General features: G+C 45.1%; 2 protein-coding genes across 5 annotated transcripts in view; one reads left to right on the top strand and one right to left on the bottom strand.

Annotated features, from left to right (window-relative positions):
- Window positions 1–860: 860 nt before the first annotated feature.
- clec19a (C-type lectin domain containing 19A) lies at window positions 861–8,193 on the bottom strand. Its single transcript, XM_012827105.2, has 7 exons — window positions 8,159–8,193; window positions 6,595–6,735; window positions 4,648–4,907; window positions 3,590–3,767; window positions 2,374–2,467; window positions 1,621–1,753; window positions 861–1,285 (listed from the first exon to the last, which is right to left on the bottom strand). Exons 3-7 carry the CDS (start codon window positions 4,769–4,771, stop codon window positions 1,209–1,211), a joined length of 606 nt encoding a protein of 201 aa, XP_012682559.2. The 5' UTR covers window positions 4,772–4,907; window positions 6,595–6,735; window positions 8,159–8,193; the 3' UTR covers window positions 861–1,208.
- Window positions 8,194–9,866: 1,673 nt separating this feature from the next.
- Window positions 9,867–23,397, top strand: part of smg1 (SMG1 nonsense mediated mRNA decay associated PI3K related kinase) — a 39,551-nt gene continuing 26,020 nt past the window's right edge. Inside the window, exons 1-20 of one of the 4 annotated variants that reach the window (XM_012827184.3) lie at window positions 9,867–10,161; window positions 13,616–13,785; window positions 14,598–14,750; window positions 14,991–15,127; window positions 15,633–15,691; window positions 15,843–16,056; window positions 16,608–16,733; window positions 17,289–17,361; window positions 17,841–17,938; window positions 18,339–18,512; window positions 18,683–18,904; window positions 19,214–19,315; window positions 19,739–20,014; window positions 20,450–20,580; window positions 20,788–20,949; window positions 21,293–21,411; window positions 21,688–21,775; window positions 22,004–22,105; window positions 22,243–22,383; window positions 22,692–22,891. In XM_012827184.3, the coding sequence (XP_012682638.2) occupies window positions 10,085–10,161; window positions 13,616–13,785; window positions 14,598–14,750; window positions 14,991–15,127; window positions 15,633–15,691; window positions 15,843–16,056; window positions 16,608–16,733; window positions 17,289–17,361; window positions 17,841–17,938; window positions 18,339–18,512; window positions 18,683–18,904; window positions 19,214–19,315; window positions 19,739–20,014; window positions 20,450–20,580; window positions 20,788–20,949; window positions 21,293–21,411; window positions 21,688–21,775; window positions 22,004–22,105; window positions 22,243–22,383; window positions 22,692–22,891 (2,824 nt within the window). In that variant the 5' untranslated portion in view covers window positions 9,867–10,084. The other 3 variants (XM_031565549.2, XM_031565552.1, XM_031565558.2) reach the window with 3 other exon arrangements.

Genomic DNA, 23,397 nt, shown 5'->3' on the forward strand with positions numbered 1-23,397 from the left:
TTTGCCTCTCACCTTCCAGGTCAATGACTGATCAATTAGTGCAGATGGACACTGACAAATAGGCATCCTCAAAGACCAAGTTAAATCCATGGCATTATCAGCCAGTGAGCATATGTGGTATGTGTGTCTTGTGCACAGGGAATTACAAAATGAAAAGGTCACAGCCCTGACAGAGTTCATCACAAGATTTATGCAATACTGTATAGTGTTGTCAGTCTTCTACACACACACACACACACACACACATACATACAAACATATGTACACACACACACACACACACATTTTCATACACGACACACGGAACCCCATAAAAAGTCTCCTCCTTTTCCGAACGGGCCACAGGGGAAAGGGTGGAGACTTCACAGCCGTTCTACTTGAGCAGCACCCATCGGAACATGGCTTCCCTCTGTGTGTGTGTCTTTGTGGTTCCGTTGTTTTGACTGACGACATGGGCAGATGAAACAGAAACAGAATGCACACATACACACACACACTTACACAACTACTCAAAAAAAAGGCTGATGAAACATCCACAGAAATGTAAAAACAGAAAAGTTACAACACGTCATAATAGCGTAGGATCAGAGCGCAGTTGCTGGTAGCGCATATGGGGATGTTCTTCCAGCCGAGAGGAGACAGACTGGGATGACTCAGGAGTTTAAATGCACCCCAGATGGACAGGCTGCGTGCAGGACGGTGTAATGTTCTGGCCCCGTGTCCTGTGGGGCACAGGAGGAGAGGAGAGGAGAGGAGAGGAGAGAAGCAGAGATGAGAGGAGAAGAGAGGAGAGGAGAGGAGAGGAGAAGAGAAGATAAGATAGGACAAGAGAAGAGAGGAGAGGAGAGGAAAGGAAAGGAGAAGTGGAGATGGAAAAAACTGAGTGGTCATAGAGGGGTGAGAGGAGTGATAGAAGCCCAGAGCAGTGATTAGCCGTGAAAGAAGCGGAGAGGTGGAGGAGCTGCTGTGCTGACAGAGAGGGCCAGAGAGGTGAAGGCAGTAAATAAAAAGGAGGAGCGTGGAGGTTTAGGAAAAATGAAAGGAAGAGAAAAGAGGTCCTGTTGAGGTCCCAGCGAGGAGCTGTGGTGGGATGGGAGGTCTTAGACAGACAGCAGGGTTCCTTGTGGAGGGCGGAGAGTTTTGGCCTCACTCACTCGGAGGAAGCTGAATGAAGGGAGGCGGAAGGAGAGCCGGAGGCAGCTGGAAGTCTAGTTATCCAGTGTAGGGATCTTGCACACGAAGGGAAAGGCCTTGTCACAGCTGTTGTCATTCCAGGACCTCAGAGCTGGCAAAGATGACGGACAAACAACAGAGCAGCCTTCATCACTCACGCACTGCTAGACAGACACTATCATTATATGACATTGTCTGAAAATCATAACAAAAAAAACATCTGGCATCTGGATACTTACTACAATGGACTCAATTGTGTCATTGAGGAAACTGTTTCAACTGTATGATGCAGTACATTTTGTAACATGTACTCATCAATTAACAAAATACCAAAGGTACCTTACCAACCTTTGTTGTAATGTCTACCGGTATAACAGGTCTACATTGCTGTTGGATTGTTTTCCCTCATGTTATCATACAAACACTTGGAATGTTGGAATCACCCACCACTGTTTTGTCTGTACCAGATCTCCACACAGTCCTCCTCCTCTGGGATCCGGTGGATCCCATCATCCGGTTGGTTCCCATCCCAGTAGCTGTACTCATAGGAAGAACCATCGGTCCACTCTAGGGTGCCCTCCTGTGGAAGCAGCCAGCAATAACAGAATTAACACACATCCCCTGCCCCCCTCCCCCTCCCCCTCCACACCTCCCCCATCCTACCTTGACCAGTGCAACGGTCACACATGTAACATCTTCTGTTTCACATCAAGGAAACTCCTCGGAGCAAAGAAGGACAGGGACGACAAAAATGCTGACACACTCAAAGTGTTTGCACTGTAGTTAGGGCTAGTCCATAAATCACCTTCAAAGGCAGAGTCAGAGTCCGCTAGATGGATGTGTGTTCTGCTGTGAGGGTTTATTGGCCGGAGTTAAGGCATTGCTCACTGGCCATGGGGAGTGCTGTGTTTCTACCAGTCAAAGGGCATTAGTGATTTGCACTGTTCTATAATGCTGCTCTCGTTTTACGTGTTATCGAAGACGTGTCCCCTTGAGGCTGTGTGCAAGTTTACATTTGTGAGGATTTTAATGTGCCTGTGTTATGAGAAAGTGAACTGAGAGAGAGCGAGAGAGAGAGAGAGAGAGAGAGAGAGAGAGAGAGAGAGAGAGAGAGATAGAGCTGGAAGTGGATTTAGAGATGAATGGAGATTGGGAGATTGTTTGAAAGAGGGATTAAATAAAGATGAGGTAGATGTTTACCTGTCGCCTGTCATGAAGGCCAATCCAGATGTCCGTGGGGATGCCGGGGATACGGCTGTTCACCAGGTCATACACAAACACATTCTCCTCCCAGCTGTGGGCAGGGGTCAGAATACATCCGTTTATTTTATTTTTTAAAGATAGATATATAGATTACTCATGCCCAAAGGGTAATGTTAGTGTTAAGGCAGCAATTTACATAACTTACAAATAAACACAAACATTGAGGTAGGTAAAAAAGACAGAAGACAGAATTACAATATGTATCTATCTATCTATCTATCTATCTATCTATATAAAAAGCAACTGTCCTAGATACAAATAAATACAATAAAAATAGAATTTAACTTTAAAGCAGGATATTGCTATTAATTTGCAAATTCAATGTAAAATGTGCATTGTGCATTGCCCCTGAGTCTCATGGCACAGAGCGGAGTCATTGTAGATGGCTATTGTGTTGGCATGAATTACTTCCTGTAACGGTCCTTATTGCAATGGAGCTAAAAGGGCCTCTGACTGAAAACACTGTTGTCTGACCAGTAGGTTGTGTAGGGTTACTATAGTGTTGTCCATTATGCTGAGCAGCTTGTGCAACATCCTTCTCTCCACAACCACCTCTAGGAGCTCCAGAGCAGTCCCCGGCACAGAGCAGTACCCAGTAAAGAGCAGTCCCCAGCACACAGCAGTCCCCAGCACAGAGCGGTCCCCAGCACAGAGCCATTCTTTCTTTATCAGTTTTTCAGTTTCTTAGAGTTGCTGGCTCTGATGGTGCTGCCCCAACAGATGGCTGCAAAGAACACTGCACTTGCAACAACAGACTAGAAAAATATATGCAACATCTTGCTGTACATATTGAAGGACCTGAGCTTGCTCAATAACTAGAGTCTGCTCTGTCCTCTCCTGTAGACAGCCTCAGTGTTACATTTCCAGTCCAGTCTGTTGTCCAGTCTGTTTTAAATTTAAAACTCTCATTCTCCTTTTTACCTTAATCAGCCACACAATGCAATGCTCTGTTATAGCCAGTTCTTTATCTGTTCTGTTTTATTTGGTAAAGCCTTTTCCCAAACACCAATTACAAGTGATGTAATGTTGCACACAATTTAAACACAGAGACATTGGCAGAGAGGAGAAATGAATGTGTAATGTTTGGAAATCTGCCTCCAAACATCATCTACGGTTATAAATATAAAACTCGGAACAACTCCGCTATGCTCACCTGTGTATGGAGGTGAGCTTGGCGGACCTGTGGCCATTGGAGAACTCTGCACAGTACAGGTCTGCCTCCGCCCATGTGCGATTGAGAGGGAAGAAGCGGTAGCAGTTCCCCTCGAACTCGGTCCAGAACAGGGGGCAGGTGATAGGCTGGGTGGCATCTGGCAACTGCAGGGGCAAAGCTGGGAGGGGGGCAAGATTTTGGGGGGTTAAAGTATTGGAATGGTGATGACATCACAACTTCAAGCCGCATCCTTAAAAAAGACTTTCGGTTATTACCATGTGTATTATGAAGGTTGCGACAGTATTGTGTCAGACAATGAAGAGGTCTTAAAACATTTGATCCAAGACTTGACTGCAAGTCAGGGTGCTATACTGAGAGTATTTTTTTATTGTGTGGTCTTCTTTCAAATTCAGTGACTGTTACTCATCTCCTTTGGTTTTGGTAGACTGAAACTAATGTGGCAGTGTCTTTTTTATGGTGAAGTGCGGTGGGAATAACTCAACACAATGAATCCATGCGATGCAACAACAACCTAATCTGACACCAGAAAGAACAATAGGATGTGACTTGCACAAATGCTAGAAAACAATCACAAATTCTGGACATTTTAATCATTTCAAACATCTTGAAAGCCTCAAAGAGAAACAAAAATACTACAAGCTAATCCCTATAATCCATACATGTCTGATCTATGATGCGAGTCAAGACTGACTCATTTTCTCACTTTTCTTAACTCAAGCCATACGTTCTCTCTGAGCCCGTCACATATCTCAGACTATAAAATGCTGACTTTCTCATAAAACAACACAGCACTCGCTTCTATTGAATCCCAGAACTTCAACAGTGAGTCTGAAAAACAAGCCCCACCTTTAAGCCCCCAAAAGCTCCCAACTTTAGGCATTAGAAGGACTATGCATCCACGACAGCAAAGACACAAACAAAAAGAGTATGCCCCTCAAGATGATCAGCAACCTCTGGAAGAGTAAAGACCAACTCCTCTCACAAGAGATGTAGTATCCGGTAAAGGGTTCAGGCCTTCCTGACAAAGCGCTTCTCACCTTGTGTGATCTTGATGTTGGTGGACGGTATAGCCCTCACTTGGGAACCACGGAGAAGCAGAACCAAACACAGTTCCCAAAAGAACATTTTCCAAGGGAAAGAGGTTGTCAGTCCAGTGTCCATGTGAGTGTGGATGAATGAGGGTGTATGCTGTCCAGTGTGGAGGCTCTGAGCACTTGGAGGGTGTGTGCAAGTCTTTGAACCCCTGCCTTTTTGCCAGACTCTTCCCCCTCAGCCCAGTCCAGCTCACTGACTTCACCTTTGAGAGAGAGGGAGAGAGAAAGAGAGAGAGAGAGAGAGAGACAGAAAGGGAGAGATACAAACCCACACCCACTAAGCCTGAAATAATTAGAGGAAAGAAGAAGCCAGTGAAGAAATCAAATGAGTTCTCTTTGCAGCAGTAGATCAAATGAAATGTGAGTTATACAGCTACTTGCTACAAAATGTTGCTCTCATTGCAAATAATGCTTTTCATAATGACATTAATGACATACCATACATCTATGCAAGCTCTACATGCATATCATGAATCTTTGTTATGGAAAAATATACTAGTTTTGCTCAGTGTTTGAGATGTTTTAGGACAATATTCTTTCTTTGAGGACTGCGTTTTATGAAAATGTTACTTTTCTTTGCTTCCCCATTTTTCTACACCAGTTATTTCTCTAGTTTTGGTTCCTCTCCCTCTCCTCAAGCCTGTTATATTTTCTCTGTTTTTAAATTGGGTTTGCATTGTAGAGCAGGAACAGCCATATAAGGAAGAGAAGCCTCTCAGAGAGTTAAGATATCAGGGGTTCTCGCCAGGAGGTCCTCAGTGTGTGTCACTGAGAGAGAGGTGTTTATTAGAAACAGTTCTGACTAATGAGGTGAGCGCAGTCACAACCCTTGGCCACAGAAATGGCAGTCTGAAGACAGTTGGACTTTACGACTGACCTATTTTTGCACACAGAAGCCAGTATATTAAAAACTAACAATGTAAACTGGAAAAATGCATTACAGTTATTTGGTTTGGCTCCATAAACAATGTATCTCACACGTCACATGCGCTGAGAAGCCGGACATATGATACCTTCCCAAAAACAGATTCAAGATGGAATGCATGACAAACTCCTTAACACCCCCCGCAGGACAATTTCAGTCCACGCCAGTGTGGGTTGCTGTCGAACCTGTTTGTTTATTGTGTGGGCCACCCATGGCAGAGAGAGAAGTGGCTCACATGCTCGGCTTCACATCTGTGGACGAGTCCACACAGTGAAATCAGCTCATCTGGCAATAACACCAACAGACAGGTTCTGTTCTCCAGTTCCTCCTGATCTGGCCTGGGCACATCTGCGATTTCGTAACATTGACCGAGCCTGTGTGTGTGTTTTTTGGGCTCCGTGGTCCCATCTGCACGTGAGCAAGTTTGCTGGTGAGAGGAGCCCAGATGCCGGGGAGTGCTCGTACTCTCTCGCGTCATCTCACGTTCATGAGACAACTGCTGGAACGCTGAGATGTTTTGTCCTCAGGCTGGAGTAGATGGCTCAGGGATATTTGCAAATGAAGGGGCCGTAAGGCTGCTATTCGGACGCAGATGTATCTCTCGTTTTCTGTCTCTAAATGAACTGTCTCTGTAGTTCTCATCTGTGATCCCATGACCGGTGGAGGTCATTTCTCGTTCTCACTGGACATGCATATCTAGCCCTGACCTTTAACCTGAGAAGTTCCCAAACACTCTCGGTCTAATTCCCCCTACCCTTTCATCATTCCATGTAGATGTCAATCTTGGCTCGCTCTGGTATCTGACCAGAAGATGTATTATTTAAAAGGGCTGGTGGTGGTTAAGAAGATGAAATGACATCCATATCATTAACTTCTTCCACACTAAACTAACTGAACAGATAGCCAGGGTGTATAAAAACATGTTTTTCATAAGAAATGCACAAATGTCCTAAAGTTTCACTCACCTACTTAGCTGTGTTGAGTTATTTGCTTGTCCGTCTTATCTCTCCACGCCTGTCCGGCCTTTGGTGTTAAAGGCCCAGAATTTCCAGTTATCTCGGTGTGGACTGTTTCCTGTCCAAACAGATATGACTTGGTGCCACTTACTGTGAGGGAGACAGATAGAACACTGACTCAGATAGGGAGGCTAAATATGGAGGGAGACTGCACTGGGAGTCTCAGCACAGTTAAAAAGAAATGTGGGCACAGTCGACTAGGTCTCCGAAAGACTTTTAATGATCTCAAAGTGTGGGCAGACAAGGGATTTGCTGTCCAAACAGTAAAAGTGTTTGGTGTGAGTGTGTTTGTGTGTGCGTGAGGCGGGGGCCCCACAAAGATACTCTAGGGAAGTTTACGAACCACGTGGTTAGTGTCTGTTCTTCATTGTGACCTGGCTGATCTATTAAACCGATTAAAGCCCTCCTGCAAGCCCACTTGATAAGGAACAACTATTGATCTTCTGCAGCCCCCTCACTGTGGAGACTTTGAACAGTTACTTCGCTACGGTTTATAATCCTCCCTCAAGAATAAATTCACCACGTGGTCTTCAAACTAAGCCCAAAACTCAGTCATTTGTTTGGACTTTTCCAGTGCATCATTGGGTGTACCCAAAATCCATCTGAGAGTAATGAATCTGAACATGTGCGTCTGCTAAATATATCCACTGCTTCTCGACATTGACTTTAAGTCAGATGGAAGACGTGGTCAATAGTTGATGGGTGGAAGACCGGGGATGGATTTACTTATTGCAAGATGTCCCCTTGGTTGTGGGACAGGGCTCAGTCCAAAATGTTGAGTTGCCTTAAAATGCTCTCTTCATGGCCTGCTTTCTCCCTCTTTTGGCTGGACTGCCATATAACCCCCCCCCCCCAATAAAAACTACAGGGCTCATTTAATTTTCCTCTCACTTGAGGTGGTGAGGGTGTGTGACAATCCAGTGGCATAGCTGTATGAGGGAGACATCTAAACCCCTTTTACTGATTGGACATTTTTCCTCAACAGGCCAGTGACATCCTGTGTATTTGTAGTGCAAAATGCCTTCTTGCACAAACACTGAAAGTGAGTTGGCCCTTCCTGGTCGTCACACAAATTCCTGTGGGGCCGTTTGGGTTATTGATAGCCCCCCTCAATCTGCTCCGACTTCCATGGGAGACAGAATATGACTGTCATGGCACTCTTCTTCTGCTGGACCGAGCCCTAATTAAACAGCTGCACACGCCGCTAACGAGGGGAAGGCACACTGCTACCAATTTCCAAGTAATTAAGATTTCATCAAGCACTCACCGGCCATTGGTGCAGGAGAGGAGGCTTGTTTGCCATGTACAAAGTCGAGTTAATTGATGTTCACTGAAAAATGGTCAGCTCGCTCACTGTAATTGAGCTCCATTTAAATTAGCAGTTCATTGTGCCCCGGTCTTTGTCTGTCCTCATTTTTCCACTCGTTTAGCAATGTTATTGTCTTGAACCCAATCGGCTCAGGGCACTGTGCCATTTTGGTTGAGGGTAATTTGTAACACCAATTTAACTCACAATGTTTTCACTTCAGGACTGAAGCTGTCTAGGACCTGTGGGTGAAAAAAAATGAAATTAAGCCTTTAGATCCCATTTGCTAATTGCTTTGAAAACCATTTCCATATCCCAGTAACACTGATATAAAATGATATGTTCATAACCCTCTTCTTGGCAGCAATGTCTACTTAGTGTCCCTGGCATCAAAACAATGAAATAGTCTTTCTCATCTCAAAGACATCAGATGTCATCTCACAACCTCTCAACTCCTCCACTGTTTATTGTGCTGCTCTGTTGCCTGGCAACTTGATGTGTAAGTTATGTAGAGGCCAAGGTTGGATCGTTGTGTAAAGCACACACATAGGCTACTAAAATGAATTCACCACATACTAACTATTCACTGGAATTCACTTGGAGAGATTAATGAAGCTTAATGAAAATTACAATTATTATTAAACAATCATTGAAAAGGGGGGCATGTAGCCTACAATGATTATCCCATTTTATTGTGAACTTGTCCAATATTTTAGTTGTATACTACCATCTTGTGGTTAAAACTGCATCATGCATTTGGGTGTGGTTCCCAAAGTGAGATTCATTTTACAACCACGCACGTACGCACTCAATCACACACACACACACATTTCCCTATAGCTTACATATATTTGAGAATGTAATGGGAGATCTTTAACAGCTACTTAAACTGAGTGCATCGCTTGTGTGGCATAACAAGCTGTGCTTTGGTCCCTCTGGGAATCTCTAAAATGATGTTTGGAAGGCAGTTGCTGGTTGAATTTATTAAAAGCCTCGAAAGTAAAGTGTTCCGAATGGCAGCACTGCAATGTCTGTCAGTTGGAAGGAAGGCAGAGTTACCGTGCACATCCACTGCCAAGTGTAGTAGCCTAAAGAGGCTGCTACAGGGATCTAATGTGGTTGTCAAACTAAGGGGGTATTCCAATTGTGAGAATCTCTTGGGGTCTTGTACTGTTATAACGACCTTCCCGTAAAACAGTTTTCTTCATGTAGTGAACACCATCTGACGTCTTGATAATCACCGAACCTGTTATATTTGCAATCTCATGTCAGCACTATGAGAATCCCATTGACTGAGGCTGTGCTTTTGTCCCATAAATGTGCTTGTGTCCCCATAAAGTCCATATCCATAAAAATGTTTTCACTAAGAAACACCTTAATTTGCCAGCATGTTTCAAAATAGGGCTAATATTAAGAACTCACATTCCATCTTGTTCGTAATTTCAACTGCCACCTGCTGCTCAGCCTCTCTGTTCACTCCTACTCATCCTGCTGTCTCTAGGCAACCGCACATCGAAAGCAATGTAGCCACTGATCAACAGGAGGAGCAAGGCAAGGAAAGGGCCACTGAGGGAGGAGCAGTATGTGATAATCTCTCTCAGAATTAAGGGTTAGATAGTGTTCTTGTATAATTTCTCAGAGCCAAGTCTGTCAATTTGGTATTGTTGACACAATTAATAATCAAATCTATACACAACTTGAATATGTTCTTTTTTGTAACGTAACAGCCTACTATAGTCTTGACAATATATGTAAAATGACTTCAAAACAGTGAAGGTCAAAGCAACACAATCGGTTTTTTTGTTTTTAGAAATAAAAGATGCCTATAGCACGAGACGAAGAGATAATGGGACTTGTAGTTCAAATAATGCTGTCGTAACTGAATGGTCATAAGTGACCGGTAGATGGCACTGGCGAGTATCCTGAAGCTAATGAAATGCACTCTCGTTCACAGGTCCACAGAAATAGAGAAGGGAGTGCGAGGCCGACACCTGGTATTCCCATACATTGCCAGAGCTGTGGGTTATTTTGCTTCCCCAATTCATTCATGGACAAGAAGTAGGACAGACAGAAAATAATTGTGAGCACGACTTTTGCCCGTTGAGTGCGGGTCATGCTGTCCTCGCAAAGGTAATGAGCCGCAAAGCCCTCGGGTCTCGGCTTAGCAGCGCCCACAAACTGCAGCGAAACTGGAATGATTGGCAGCCCAGGTTGGTATAGCGCCACGGGTGAGTCGGTCCAAAATAGAACGAGGATTCGACAGGCCTAGACACAGATACTTTTCATAGCTGTTCAGTAACGTTGGTTACCCCACGTGAGAATGAGACGGGTATTGCTATCTTTAACGCTTTGCTAACCATCATGGGCTGAACAATGTGGAACCACATTGCTGGCTAATGAGTTATATTTTCAGCTGCTAGGTAAAATTAGTTAACCTCAGCTAGCGCGGTAACAGGTAACGTTGACTCCTGTGAGCTAGCAAATAAGCTATGATGGTGACTGTGTCCTTATCGTTTATGCTTATGATAAGAGGGACACATTTAGCGCTGGGTTAACTAGTTTTGGTCGACGGCTAGGGTTAGCACGTTATCCCCAATATTGCCCAGCTGTGCTAGCTACTAAGCTAAACAAGGACCTCACCACTTGGTGGGATACGTTGCATCGTGAGAAAGTGGAAATATGCCTGGGAACCTACATCGACAGGCTATTAATCGGAAAATATAGGTGCAATGCCACGCCAGAGGTAGCCGTTCTGTCAAACTAAGTCATTCATCTCACTAACTTAGTTAATGTATAACTTACTTGCCCAGTCAGCTTTATTATGCATTTCCTTGCTGCCCAGCTAGCTAGCTAACTAACTGCCGAATTCAGTAGTCAAGCAATGCTTGTGTTCTCCGTGGGAACATGTACCTAGCTCAGTTAGCCTTTGATATGTTGTTATCCTACCTAGCCAACGTAGCTAGAGTTGTTCGCTTAACTCGCTGGTACAGTGAAATGTGTTTGCATTATTTTGTCACGGATTGTAGATCCAAACGGTAGTAAGCAAACTAGCCACTCGGTATTCCGAGGCCAACCCAACGGTAACTTGGCTGACCCATGAAATTGTCGGTAGCCAGCCATGACTGCTGGCTAACTAGCTGGTGCGAACCACTTAGCAAACGTGGAGAATGTTTGGAATTGAGTTGGTTGAAAATAGGCCTACAAACTTCCTTTTTGCCTCATAAATGTGGTGGAATTATGTATGGTGGAAAAGTTCAAAGTCGACACCATGTTGAGTACGTCGATGACAAGACCATACATTTGGCAGAAAATCAAACACGGAAGGTTACCTTAGCTACATTCTCCTGTTAGCATACGTGTTGAGTTGGGTGTAACCACAAAGGTTTTTGGCTAGTAAGCTAACGTTGGATTGCTAGCTTTACAGACCCACTGGTATGGGCACCATTGCATTATAATGCTTGCTGTCAAGTTTGCACAGTGCACACAACATGATTGCTTACTGCCAGGGACGTCACTAGACAATTATGGTTTGTGGGGCTAAGCCATCACTAGGCTAACCCCTTGGATAAGAACAGAGTCTGTTCATTACTAATTTTTAGAGTAACAAGTATTGCACATACAACAAACAGCTTCCTGGCCAGGATGATGCACTGTAGATCTCATTAAGATTTGTATTGATAGGATCTACAGACATAAATGTTAGCAGTTTCATTTACAGTGTGCCTATAGAAGACATAAATCTGGAGAGACAAGAAGGCAAAGTAACCAAACTGATCTAGCGTTATTGTAGCAGCGACTTTCACTTATAAGAATCCCGCAAACTGTAGTCTGCGGTAATCTACTCATATAGGGTCACACTTTTTTAACCGTAGTCCCTACAAGGACTGCGGAAATGACAGTTGACTGAAAACGCTGAACATATCGGCCATTTGTAAAATTTTAGGTAGGCATTTTTACCTAAGTACTTACTATGTTAGCGGACAGTATGGTAATGTTGACGTTTTGTGATGGCACAGAGGGTTGCAAGTTTGGTTATGTTATAAATTCTAAGCAGAGGGCAAACTATAGCGGTATGAGTTCATACTCCTTACCGAGTGTGTTGTTTGGATAGCTTGGACATACGGATAGCTTTGATTGGGAAGCACGTTTATATGTGGGACTAGACAAGGCCTAGCGATGCCCTGCTTACTACTATCAGATACCCGTTGTCTCCTGGCGCACCTCCGATTGTCTTGAAATTGTTAAGTACTCGGATTTAGAAAGGAGATCGGCTTCGTGGCAAACATCTGTGTGTAGATTCTGTGTTTTCACGTTGTTCAGCATCTGCAGCATATTTAAGTATGTGGACCCCCCCCCCCCCCCCCCCCCCAATACTACACCTCATAGACCTAAACATAAACGTTTTATAGAGTTATGATTATGGCTTGAATTTTGCATAAGCATATGCAGCCTAACTGAGAGGATATTGGTGCCATGGTGTTTCGGCTGTGTTTTGATCCATGTTGGATGTATACAATGTGCTTTCAAGTTAAAAAAAAAGTTACATTTTAGCTTCAGACTTTCTTTTCATTGAATGCTGAATGGCCAGTCACATAGACACTTGTAAAATGCCTGCACATACCACATACACAGGTGCCTGGCAGAGCTAAAGTCCATAAAAATAATCAATGATCTGCATACTAGATCTGCTTCTAGTACAGTCAGTGTATATTTCACACTCTGATGTTTCAAGCTCAAATTCTCAATAGACTGAGGCAAGCATCTGTAATGAGCATGAATGATGAGTGTGGTCCGCCTGTCAACAAAATCTGTGTAGCACAGAGGTGGTCTTTGACGTCTACACACTTGCCCTCAGAGAGCCTGGGGAGTCGAGTGTTGTACCCAGTTTTGCCTTTGATAAAGGTGCAAGTTTGTAAATGTTGTCAAAATCAAGACTACATACAGTGTTGGAAATCTGAAGGCATAACCAAAAGTATTTGTCCCAATATTCATGTATATGATATTCACATTCTTTACCTTTCAAGCCTTACTATACATTGAAGTGGTTTGCATTTTTCTATCTCTAACAATAATATTTGTGTTTGAGAACAAAATCCTTTTTTCACATCTGAAGATCTAACTTTTTTTTCAGGGCAGAGTCAATTGCCCTTGTTTTTTTTTTTTTTTTTTTTTTTTAGAACTTTGAACTTTGTCCTGATTGATTGTACATTAGGCCAGAGTTAAGAGACTTCAGTGAGTCAGTCATATTTGTGCTGCAGTGTATGCACTGGAAGGCAGGTACATTTGAGATGAGCGTAGGTTGTGCTTGTTATTGGCTTAATGTGAAGAGGCTGGATCCACATATTCATAATATATCATGGTTCCAATGCATTGCATGTGTTTTTAAGATGTAGCATGACAAGCCAGCTGCTGTAACTGCCCGGGTAGCCCAGGTTGCGAAATGATGGTTGGTCAAAGGTTAACTAGATTTCAGTGTACAGAACTCGTCTCATTAATTTGTGTGAGTAAGAACCCGTAAGAATACTATGGCAACTTAATAGAGATCAGCACATTATTAGATTGTCACTCAATGTAACTGGTGTTGAAGTCCCCAAGATAAAGCATTAGGCAGGCAGAGTAGCCAGGTGACCAGACAGCCTCTGACCGCTTTGCATGTTGTTTCAGAGGTGACAGCGTGTCCGCTTGCGTGACGGACGGCGTGAAGTGCAGTGTTTCACGAGACCACGGTCCTGCAGACACCACCGCTCTTTTTGACACTTTGCCCTCCGACCAGCCTGGCACCCCTCCGCTGCACAATGACTCCTACGCAGACGCCCACGCTCTCGAGGAAGGAGGTAGGTCAACCCAGAGTGCGCCCACCTCTTTTTCCAGGAATCTCATGACCTTGTAGTGTACAGTTGTTGACCATTTGCACCATATTTTGTTTTTATGCTTTATTTGGTCATTGTCTTTTGGATAACCACTTGGCTCTATGTGGTGTGTGTGTGTGTGTGTGTGTGTGTACGTACCTGTAGAGGGTTGGTGGCTCATAGTTTTACATTATGGGCAGCTTTTGTTTGTGGGCGTGTTGGAGTCAAGTTTCTAATGTTGAACAGAAACTGAAAGAAGGCCGACTTTAATGTGTTGATGGCAAGGAAAGCCCCAGAGATAACTGCAGTCGCACAGTGTTCGACAACGCATATAGTTAAGGCTTTTCACTCACTGGGAATACATTGTTTAAGTGAACATTAAGAAGAGCCATACAGACTTGAAGAGGTTAGTGTGAGGGTGCGTTTGGAAATCACCAAAGACGAGAAACTTGAAGGATTTCGTAATACCAGTTCAGTAGGAAATGATCACTGGTGCCAGTTGGTTACGCTCAGTGATTTTTGTCTTTGCATTTCGAGTCAGAGATGTCATTGCCCGTTTATTTATTCTCCTGTATAGTATGTTTTATTTTCAAAGATATAGTCTTAAGTAATAATATGCTTTATTGCAGTTTTATGTGTGAAAATTGTGGTCATGATGGTTCATTAGATTCATTCTTATTCATTCTTTTGCTCAATGATTGTGTGGTACGCTATTTTCATAATGTCTATTTGTCAAATTATTGGAATTAAAAGATGCTGATGTTTTTCAAATCCACTGTTTCCACTGGTGTTTGCAGGTGGATATGACGCTGATGGAGGTCTCTGTGAAACTACTTATGGTTGGAAGTCGTTGGGGCAAGAGTTGAGGATCAATGATGTGACATCGGATTTACCCAGTTTTCAGCATGGAAACCGTGCTTTAGCTACAAAGGACATGAGGAAATCACAGGGTGGGTGGAACATTCAAACGAGCCACTTGAATCAAATGGAGTAATTACTGGTTGTGTCTCACAATCTAGGTGCTTTGTTTACCTGGATGATTTCTTGTAATTACCAAAATAGGGTTTCCCTCAGCACAGCCATTTGAATTGCTCTTAGATGATGTAGATTCTTTTAAAGTTGCCTTTGACTGCTCGTTTGAGAGTGTTGACCCAGTCTCTCTTGTTTTCTGGTGCCTGTGTCGTCCACAGACCGACCGATGGCTCACTCGGATGAGTCCCGGCTGGCCAACCTCCTGCGGAGGGTCTCTCGGGAAGACGACAGGGACCGCAGGCTGGCCACCCTTAAACAGATGAAGGAGTTCATCCTGCACTCAGAAAACAAAGTGGTGAGACATGACCATCATCACTCCTCTTCTACTCCATAACCTGTGTAACTTGTGTAACTTGTGTTTGTGTTTGTTTGTGTTGAAAAGAAAGGGTTTCATTTCAGTGGTTCATGTTCCCCCTCAGTAGTGAGCCATATTGCATGCTTTTCATAGAAACATAGAAACAGACACAGCACAGCCTTTCCCAAGCAGAAGGGTATGCTCTATTTCCTCCCCATACCCTGGGCTCAATTTGTTATGCATGAAGCTGGCGACGCTTGAACCTGATAGATTTGCGCTGCTGCAGAATTTTAATGAAGGATTAATGTATGTGGAATGGATTCATGTATGTGACCTTGCCCATTTCAAACACTGAGGTGATGCTTGGTTGTCTTGATGCCAAAAATGTTTATAATGCTTGTGGCGAGATCTGTGTGCGAATTGGAAATGTCTCGTGTCCTCTGCACTAGTGTGTGTGTGTGCGAGCGTGTGTAATCAAAGACTTTGCTCTTTCCCTTTGTCACAGGTCCTGGTGAAACAGCTGGATACTATCTTGGGCACCCTGAATGACATTTTGAATGAGAGGTAAGGTCATGGAGTCAAATCTCTTTCTACCCAGTTCTCCCAAGAGAGACGCCTGCCCTGCTTAGCCGGGAGGCTCTATTGAAGTAGAACTCCCCCAACAGTCTCCTGACAGTCCCATATCTCCCTCCCCACGCCACGTGTCTCCCTGCAGCAGTAAGCTGCTACAGGAGCTGCGTCAGGAGGCGGCTGGATGCCTGGGCCTGCTGTGCGCCGCGCTCAGCTACGAGGCCGAGAGGATCTTTAAGTGGATCTTCCTCAAGGTCAGCGCCTCCACCAAGGACGAGGTCAAGCTCCTGTACCTGGTGGCCACCTACAAGGCCCTGGAGATGGTGGGGGAGAAGAAGGCCTTCTCGTCAGTAATGCAGGTATGGCCTCCGAAGCCCCTTCGGCTGGGAGTTGAGCTGAGTGGAGGTCATTCATATGCAGTCTGCTGTTCAGCACATACCCACAGATATTGTTGTTGTGAATGTTAGGCTTATTTTCATGTCATGAATATTTATTTCAGCCAAGGTTGCGTTTTGGCCATTCCCAAAGGCTTCCCTGCATAGCAAATTGCATGTTAATTGGAATGGACTCTCATAAACCAACCTTTTCTTTCCTCTATATTCCCCCCCAAACCCTTCTACTGTACTGTCTGAATACAATGCTAATGAATGAATGAATGACTGCACTGCGATGATGATCACTTTCCCCGTGCTCGAGAGGCCTACATTTCACACATTCAATCTGTGGGTTCATCATCTCTCATTGAATGGGAGATCTGCCAGTGTAATCTCCAAATGGACTAAGCGCTCACTGAACCACTGAATATGCATGAGTGAAATGTATTCATAGACCATTCATCGGCCTGATGAATAAATGGATGCAGCGATAATGGCGTATGCTCTGTGTTGTGTCGGTCTTCTTCCCTGCCCAGCTGGTGATGAGCAGCCTGCAGTCCATCCTGGAGAACCTGGACACCCCGGAGGTGCTGTGCCAGAGCGTCAAGTGCATCCTGCTGGTGGCACGGTGCTACCCGCACGTCTTCAGCACCAACTTCAGGGTGAGGACCACAGGTTCTTTTCCCAGTGTTGTGCACGTGTGCAGGGCTGTGGCAGCATGTCTGTGTGTGATTGCAAAACAAACCCTCAAATCCATACTCTTTTGGACTGTCTCTACACCAAGACAGCTGTCAAGTAGTGGTGTCTAGAGAAAACAAAAACACTTCCCCCATGGGCTCTGTTATCAGCGTTTTAAAAGTAATAACCACAAAACTTTAGAAGAAAGATGCTTCCTTATTTGCCAATTAGTGTGTGCGCACAGCACACTAAACGGAGAGCATGTGGAGTGCTACAGTTGTCAAGTCTGGCAGAAGTTAACAAGAGCTGCTAACTTCGCTTCCAGCGGCTTTAAATCTCAACTTCAGACTGAACAAGAAATTCCCATGTGCTGAGCTCTGCTCTGTGTGTTGTTCGAGAAAAACATCTCTGCTTGCAAAACAAGCCCCAAATTCCCCCGGACTCTTCATGGTGTGTGTGTGTGTTGGTCTGTGGTTGTATACATGAGAGCAAAGCTTATTGCTAACAGCTTCTGACTGTGTGTTTTTGTTTCCCCAAAGGACACTGTTGACATCTTGGTTGGCTGGCATATTGATCACACACAGAAGCAGTCTCTCACTCTGCAAGTGTCTGGTAAGGAGGAAGTGTTTTAATTGTTTCGGTAGCTGTTTCTCAAAGTTAAGGATGACTCCTTCCAAATCGGGTCCTTTAGAGGCAAGGCAAGAGTCCTTCCTAGCATTCAGAAAACAAATAATGGACCAGTCTAGCGAGTGAGCTGATGTGCATCATTGAAAAGGTCCTACCCACAAATGCCACACTACTTTTAAAGAAAAAAGGCTCTGGTACGTGCACATTGGATAGTGTGGTTTAAGAACGCAGAGAATACTCCAATAGCATCCTTGAAAATTCTCCAAATGAAGGAATCCTTGGTAGAATTGGAAGGATCCTAGACATCTGAAAAGTACTTTAGCGGGATTCGTAGAAGTGGCATCCTTGAAACGCAGCCGTGAAAGATCCTTCCTTGACTTTGAGAAGCAGCTAGCGTATGGAACCATCTTTAACAAGTTAGTGAGACCTCTTCACTCAACTAAACTGGGTGCTTCACTTGTCAGGCTGGTTACAGAGTCTGGAGCAGTTCTGGGTGGCAGACCTGGCTTTCTCCACAACCCTGTTGGGACAGTTTTTAGAAGATATGGAGGCCTATGCCGAGGTATGAAGCCTTTTTTTCTTTTTTTTTATATATATATGAATGTATGAATTAAGTAATCAGGTATGTTCTACAATGTCTTGTTATTGTATTTGAACATTTCATAATGAATCTAGAGCCTTTCACGAAAACTAAGTTTGCTGATGGCCAAATAAGATGTGATCTTTTCATGTTCCCTAGATCTTCTGGATAATGTACATTGAATATGTTTACATATTTTCGTTGCCATATCACTGTAGAAGTCGTTTAAGAAAAGGAAAACATACACCGAGTATATACACATATATAAATATACACAGTGTAAGGTATTAGGAAATGAACATTAGTTACCTCTGACTGGTCCGCCAGTCCCTGTCATGGTCTAACTAGTCTCTCTCCCCCACCCCCGGTGTTGTACCTGTAGGACCTGGGTCACGTGGTTTCGGGGGAAGCGGTGGACGAGGACATCCCCCCTCCTACAGTCTCTCTGCCCAAGCTGGCCGCCCTGCTGCGCGTCTTTAGCACAGTGGTGCGCAGCATCGGCGGGAGGTTCAACCCCATCCGCGGCCCGCCCATCACCGAGGCCTATGTCACTGATGTAAGCCTTGTGGTTCTCGGAAGCGAGCATGCATTTGATTTAAGCATCTGGTCTTGTGGAGTCACAAGCTGCAATCCATTTTATTGCATTGCTTCTTGTGTGGCTTCTCCTAAATGTTCAGAGTCCGCAACAACCCCAATGCCTCACCCTCTCCGCTTTTCTCGTACCAGGTGTTGAACCGTGTTTTGGCCTGCGTCACCACGGCCAGGCAGGTGTTCTTCTCCGAAGTGGTTCTGACAGCGGGGAACGAGTGTGTGTGCGTGCTGCTCCTGAACCTGGACTCGAGCAGCCAGCTGACGGACTGTGTCATTGCGTACGGCCTGGAGCAGCTGGAGAGCTGCCATGGATGCGGCCCTGAGTACAGCATGGCCGTGCTCAACCTGCTCACACTGGTGAGGGATGGAGAGAAGCGCACACACACCTCATATCACTCACACAAGCTTAGAATTGTCAGTCTGTTGCTGTTTCTCATATTCTCATAGCATAGTTGTCATATTCTGAGCACTAATACGTTTTTGGTTGGTCACTAATGTTGGGTAATAGTGTTTGCTTCCGCTTACTTAGCATTGATATATTGGTTACTGATAATTCACAGATGAGGTGTTTTGAGATTAAGGTTAGTAAACTGAGCTAGCTGCTAGGTTAGTTAGCTGAGCTGAGTGTGAAGGGTTAACCTAACAGATGGGCCTGACCTTTTGCAGATTGTCGACCAGATCAACACGAAGCTGCCAGCGACATTTGTAGAGAAGCTGCTGGCCCCCAACTCCCACCTCCTGGAGCTGCGCTTCCACAGGGAGAAGGAGGTAAATAACCAGTACACAGGCCAACTACAGGAGGCCACTGGCGGCATGCCTTGAGCTTGAAGAGTACCATCACAAATGTGATTTAGGACACCCTTATTTGGAGGTCCATATTACAGCATAGTAATAGACACAAGAAATTACTGTTGGTGTATTTCTAGGCCTGCATGGTATTTCTAATTCTGGAATGACTTGCACAAATGTCAACCCTTTGAATTAGTTTATTTTGCGTGACTGCACAATGAACTCAATTTGATTTGAACAAAAAGAAACTATGCATGTTGATGGGCCAGTCTCTCCATTACCGAAGGAACGTGTTTGTATTTTAGAATGTGTGAAGAAAAGGTTAGGGTGTGCTGAATTCTTATTCTCTCTGTGTGTGTGTGTGTGTGTGTGTGTGTGTGTGTGGTGCCCCCGTCTCTCCAGGTCATGTCTGCCGCCCTTGGTGTGTACCAGGCGGTGCTGAGTCTGAAAAACATCCCCGTCCTGGAAGCGGCCTACAAGCTGGTGCTGGGGGAGATGGGATGCGCCCTCAACAACCTCCTGGCGCCCCTGGACCTGCCCCCGGCCTGCCCCCACATCCAGCACCCCGCATTCACCCAGCCCCCGATCCAGATCGCCCCCGACCGCGCCGAGTTCATCTTCATCTTCAACCTCAGCGCGCTCACCACCATCGGAAACACCAAGAACTCCCTCATTGGGGTAAGTGCTGGGCTGGATGTTCACCACGTGCAGGGCTGGATCAAACATCTGAGTAAAGTTAGGGCAATGTGCGGAACAATTGACTCAATTTTGTTTCTGTTCCTGTTCTGCTGAAGTGTGGTGGTAATACAAGAAGTATTAAGAAACCATTTTATTTATTAACCTGCCAAGTTGAGGCTAGACTTTCGGAAGCAAAATAATTGAGTAGACTGAGCAGTCTAGCGTGTCGCTCGGGCACAGAGCTTGTAAGTTGGTTCCATTTGTATGCAAGTGAGGTCCAGTTAATTTGGGTACCGCTGTCTCCATCTTGGTGGTGTTGACGGTTGCACCTTGTCTTTTGTCCCACATCTTTTGTGGACAAAACAATAGTTTCACATTCATTTATTGCTTCTCTCTCTCTCTGTGTGTGTGTGTGTGTGTGCGCGCCCTGGGTAGATGTGGGCACTCTCTCCCACTGTGTTTGCCCTGCTCAGTCAGAACCTGCTTCTGGTGCACTCCGAGCTGGCTGTCCACCACCCTGCAGTGCAGTACTCCGTCCTCTACACGCTCTACTCCCACTGTACCAGGTAATCACATCGCTTAACTGTGATTACCACAGACTTGGATGGATGCCGTGAAGATGCCTGTTTGCTTATGTATTTTTAGGGATCTATGCATGTGTTGATATTTATGTACCTACCTATTTATTTATCTGTCGAACTCTTAATGAAGAACGAATTAAATCTCTTCCTTCGCCCCTACCTCCCTTTTCTCTCTCTGTCCCTCTGCTTCAGACATGACCACTTCATCTCCAGCAGCCTGAGCTCCTCGTCTCCCTCGCTGTTCGACGGCGCAGTCATCAGCACGGTTACCACGGCAACCAAGAAGCATTTCAAAACGCTGCTCAGTCTGCTGGGCATGTTGCTAAGCAAAGAGCACCTGAACCCCGAGGCCAGGTAGGACCAATCGCAGCGCTGGCTCTCCTGCTCGCTCGGCTCCGAGTAATGAGCCGCCCGCCACCCCCCACCCCCCCTTAACTTTTTCAGAAGCCATTATTTAGCCCTCAATGTCGACGAGAGTAGTTAGGATTGTGTTTGGCTTAGCTATTAATTGAGTTAAAAGGTTAGACTGATCCATCAATAGGATCAATCCAAACCCTTAGAGCATCGAGCAATAAGACTCTCTAGCATTCATTTGGGCGAGTGGAGAGATTGAGTAGGTGAGGTGTGAGTGCATATGTACCCCTTCTGTAGCTAATTTGCAAAGTGTTAAAAATGGTCTGTCTCGTTCTCTATTCAGGAAGCTTCTTCTCACGTGGTCTCTGGAGATCTCGCTAATGATGAAGAAGTCTGAGACGTACACCCCACTCTTCTCCCTCCCCTCTTCTCACAAGTTCTGCAAAGGTCTACTGGCAAATGGTGAGGAGAGAGCTGTGTTAATTAGTGCTCTGCCCAGTCATTCTGTTTGAGGCAGTCTGCCTCAGTCGAGCTCTTTTTTTTAATGGTGTTCGGATTGTTAGAAGAATTCCGAGACACAAGATACTTGGTTATTTAGCAAGGAGTTGAATCCTTTCCCATCTGGACTATAATAATCGCACTAGAAACCAAATTAAATCTACAGTGAGTTTCTACAAGGTTTAAATTGATTGTTGAAGCCTGTGTGTTGATTTCCTGTTTTTGAATGACCGTGTTTAGCTCTGAATGAAGATCCAGCCGTATGTCTTCAGACATGCAACAGTCTGCAGGTCCTCTCTTCATCCCTCTCCCCAGAGTTGTTGCAAAGGTGAACAAACTCATAATTCCTTATTGTGCTCACGTATCATGCTGCGCTCTTACTGGTAACCCTTAGCACATAAGCAAATGTAATAAAGATCCAAATTTGTTTTGTGCCTGTTTTTTCTTCTTCTCATTAAATAGGACTTTGATTTGCCAAGTGTATGAATATACAAACTTGCCTTGCCTTTTGGTGGAAAGTGTGTGGTTGACCGTATCTGTTGCTGTGTGTGTTCAGGTGTGTGGATGTGTGCCGAGTGCAGTTGGTCCACTCGGCTGTGCGAGTCCGTCAGGCTTTCGGGAAGCTGCTGAAATCCATCCCTCTTGCCGTGGCCCTGAGGTGAGCCTGCAGTACAAGCCCTTCTTATTAAACGCCACTTGACAACCCACCACCTGTCCTCTTCATAACGTCTCAGATGGGACCTCCTAGTGGTGCTCGAGAGTAATCAGTGTTCCTTCTCTCTGCTCTCCTCGCAGCAACCAGAACCATGTGGAGATCCAGGAGATCTCTCTGGCCATCCGCCGACACATGAGCAAGGCGCCCAGCAACACCTTCCACCCACAGGACTTCTCTGATGTCATCAGTTTCATCCTATATGGCACTGTGCATCGCGGGGGGTGAGTGTGACGGATGTAGAGAAAGTCTCCGCATGTGACACACACACACACACACACACACACACACAACCCTGTTACTTGTTGGTTCACTGGCAGTGTTCTTGAAAGGACTAGAAACAGAATTCTAAATTGCAAAAACAGCATGAATGATTCTCCATAACCTAGAACCTAAGCTAGTGAGGACGCAGACTCATAGTAATGCATGTCACATATATGATTGTGCTGTGCCTGTGAGCTGCAGTAAGGAGCCGTGGCTGGAATAGTAATGTATGTCACATATATGATTGTGCTGTGCCTGTGTGCTGCAGTAAGGAGCCGTGGCTGGAACGACTGTACCACAGCTGCCAGCGCGTGGAGAAGCGAGAGTCGCAGTGTGTGCCGCGCACCCTGCTGAAGACCGAGGCCGTCCTGTGGCAGTGGGCCGTGTGGGAGGCCGCCCAGTTCACGGTCCTCTCCAAGCTCCGCACCCCCCTGGGTCGTGCCCAGGACACCTTCCAGACCATAGAGGGTAAGGGGGACAGGGGCGCCACCACAGCTGGGGTCCGCAACACATCCAGCCTTGACCAGGCATGAGTGACAGGACAAGAGTCTGTTTCTCTGGTTGTTGTGTTGATGTTTCATGGGGATATCAGATGTAGCATTGTGTGAGCAACACAATGTTGCTGATGCTTTTCAGACTTTGAAATGCCTCCCAAGCTGAGGCAGGATGGTGTAGAAGTAGCAGCCAGTGGGCTTTGCAAAGCTGTGCAGCTTGAGAATTGTTTGTTTTTGTGTTGTAGTGACTTAGCTTGTAGCTTTTTTTGTATTTGTCTGGGTGAGCCTGATGTGAGCGTTTGTTTTGTGATGAGATGGGATACCCGGTTAGCACACCTTCCCCTCCCCCTGGCTCCAGCCTTCATTATTTGCACATGTTTGTGTTATGTGTGGTCTTCAAAAGTGACTCCAATTGACTGACTGTAAATGCTCGTGTCAGCTGTTTAAATATTATGTTATTTTATATATTACAATATTAAA

Source organism: Clupea harengus, chromosome 1, assembly GCF_900700415.2.
Source record: "Clupea harengus chromosome 1, Ch_v2.0.2, whole genome shotgun sequence".
NCBI classification, from domain to species: Eukaryota; Metazoa; Chordata; class Actinopteri; order Clupeiformes; family Clupeidae; genus Clupea; species Clupea harengus.

Bases quoted from the DNA above. Each gene is read 5' to 3' on its own strand.
- clec19a (XM_012827105.2), bottom strand. From the start codon at position 4,771: ATGGACACTGGACTGACAACCTCTTTCCCTTGGAAAATGTTCTTTTGG. The intron at 3,768-4,647 runs GTGAGAAGCGCT...CCCCCCTCCCAG, and splicing joins CAACATCAAGATCACACAAG to CTTTGCCCCTGCAGTTGCCA. The intron at 1,754-2,373 runs GTAAACATCTAC...CTGCTTCCACAG, and splicing joins GCCTTCATGACAGGCGACAG to GAGGGCACCCTAGAGTGGAC.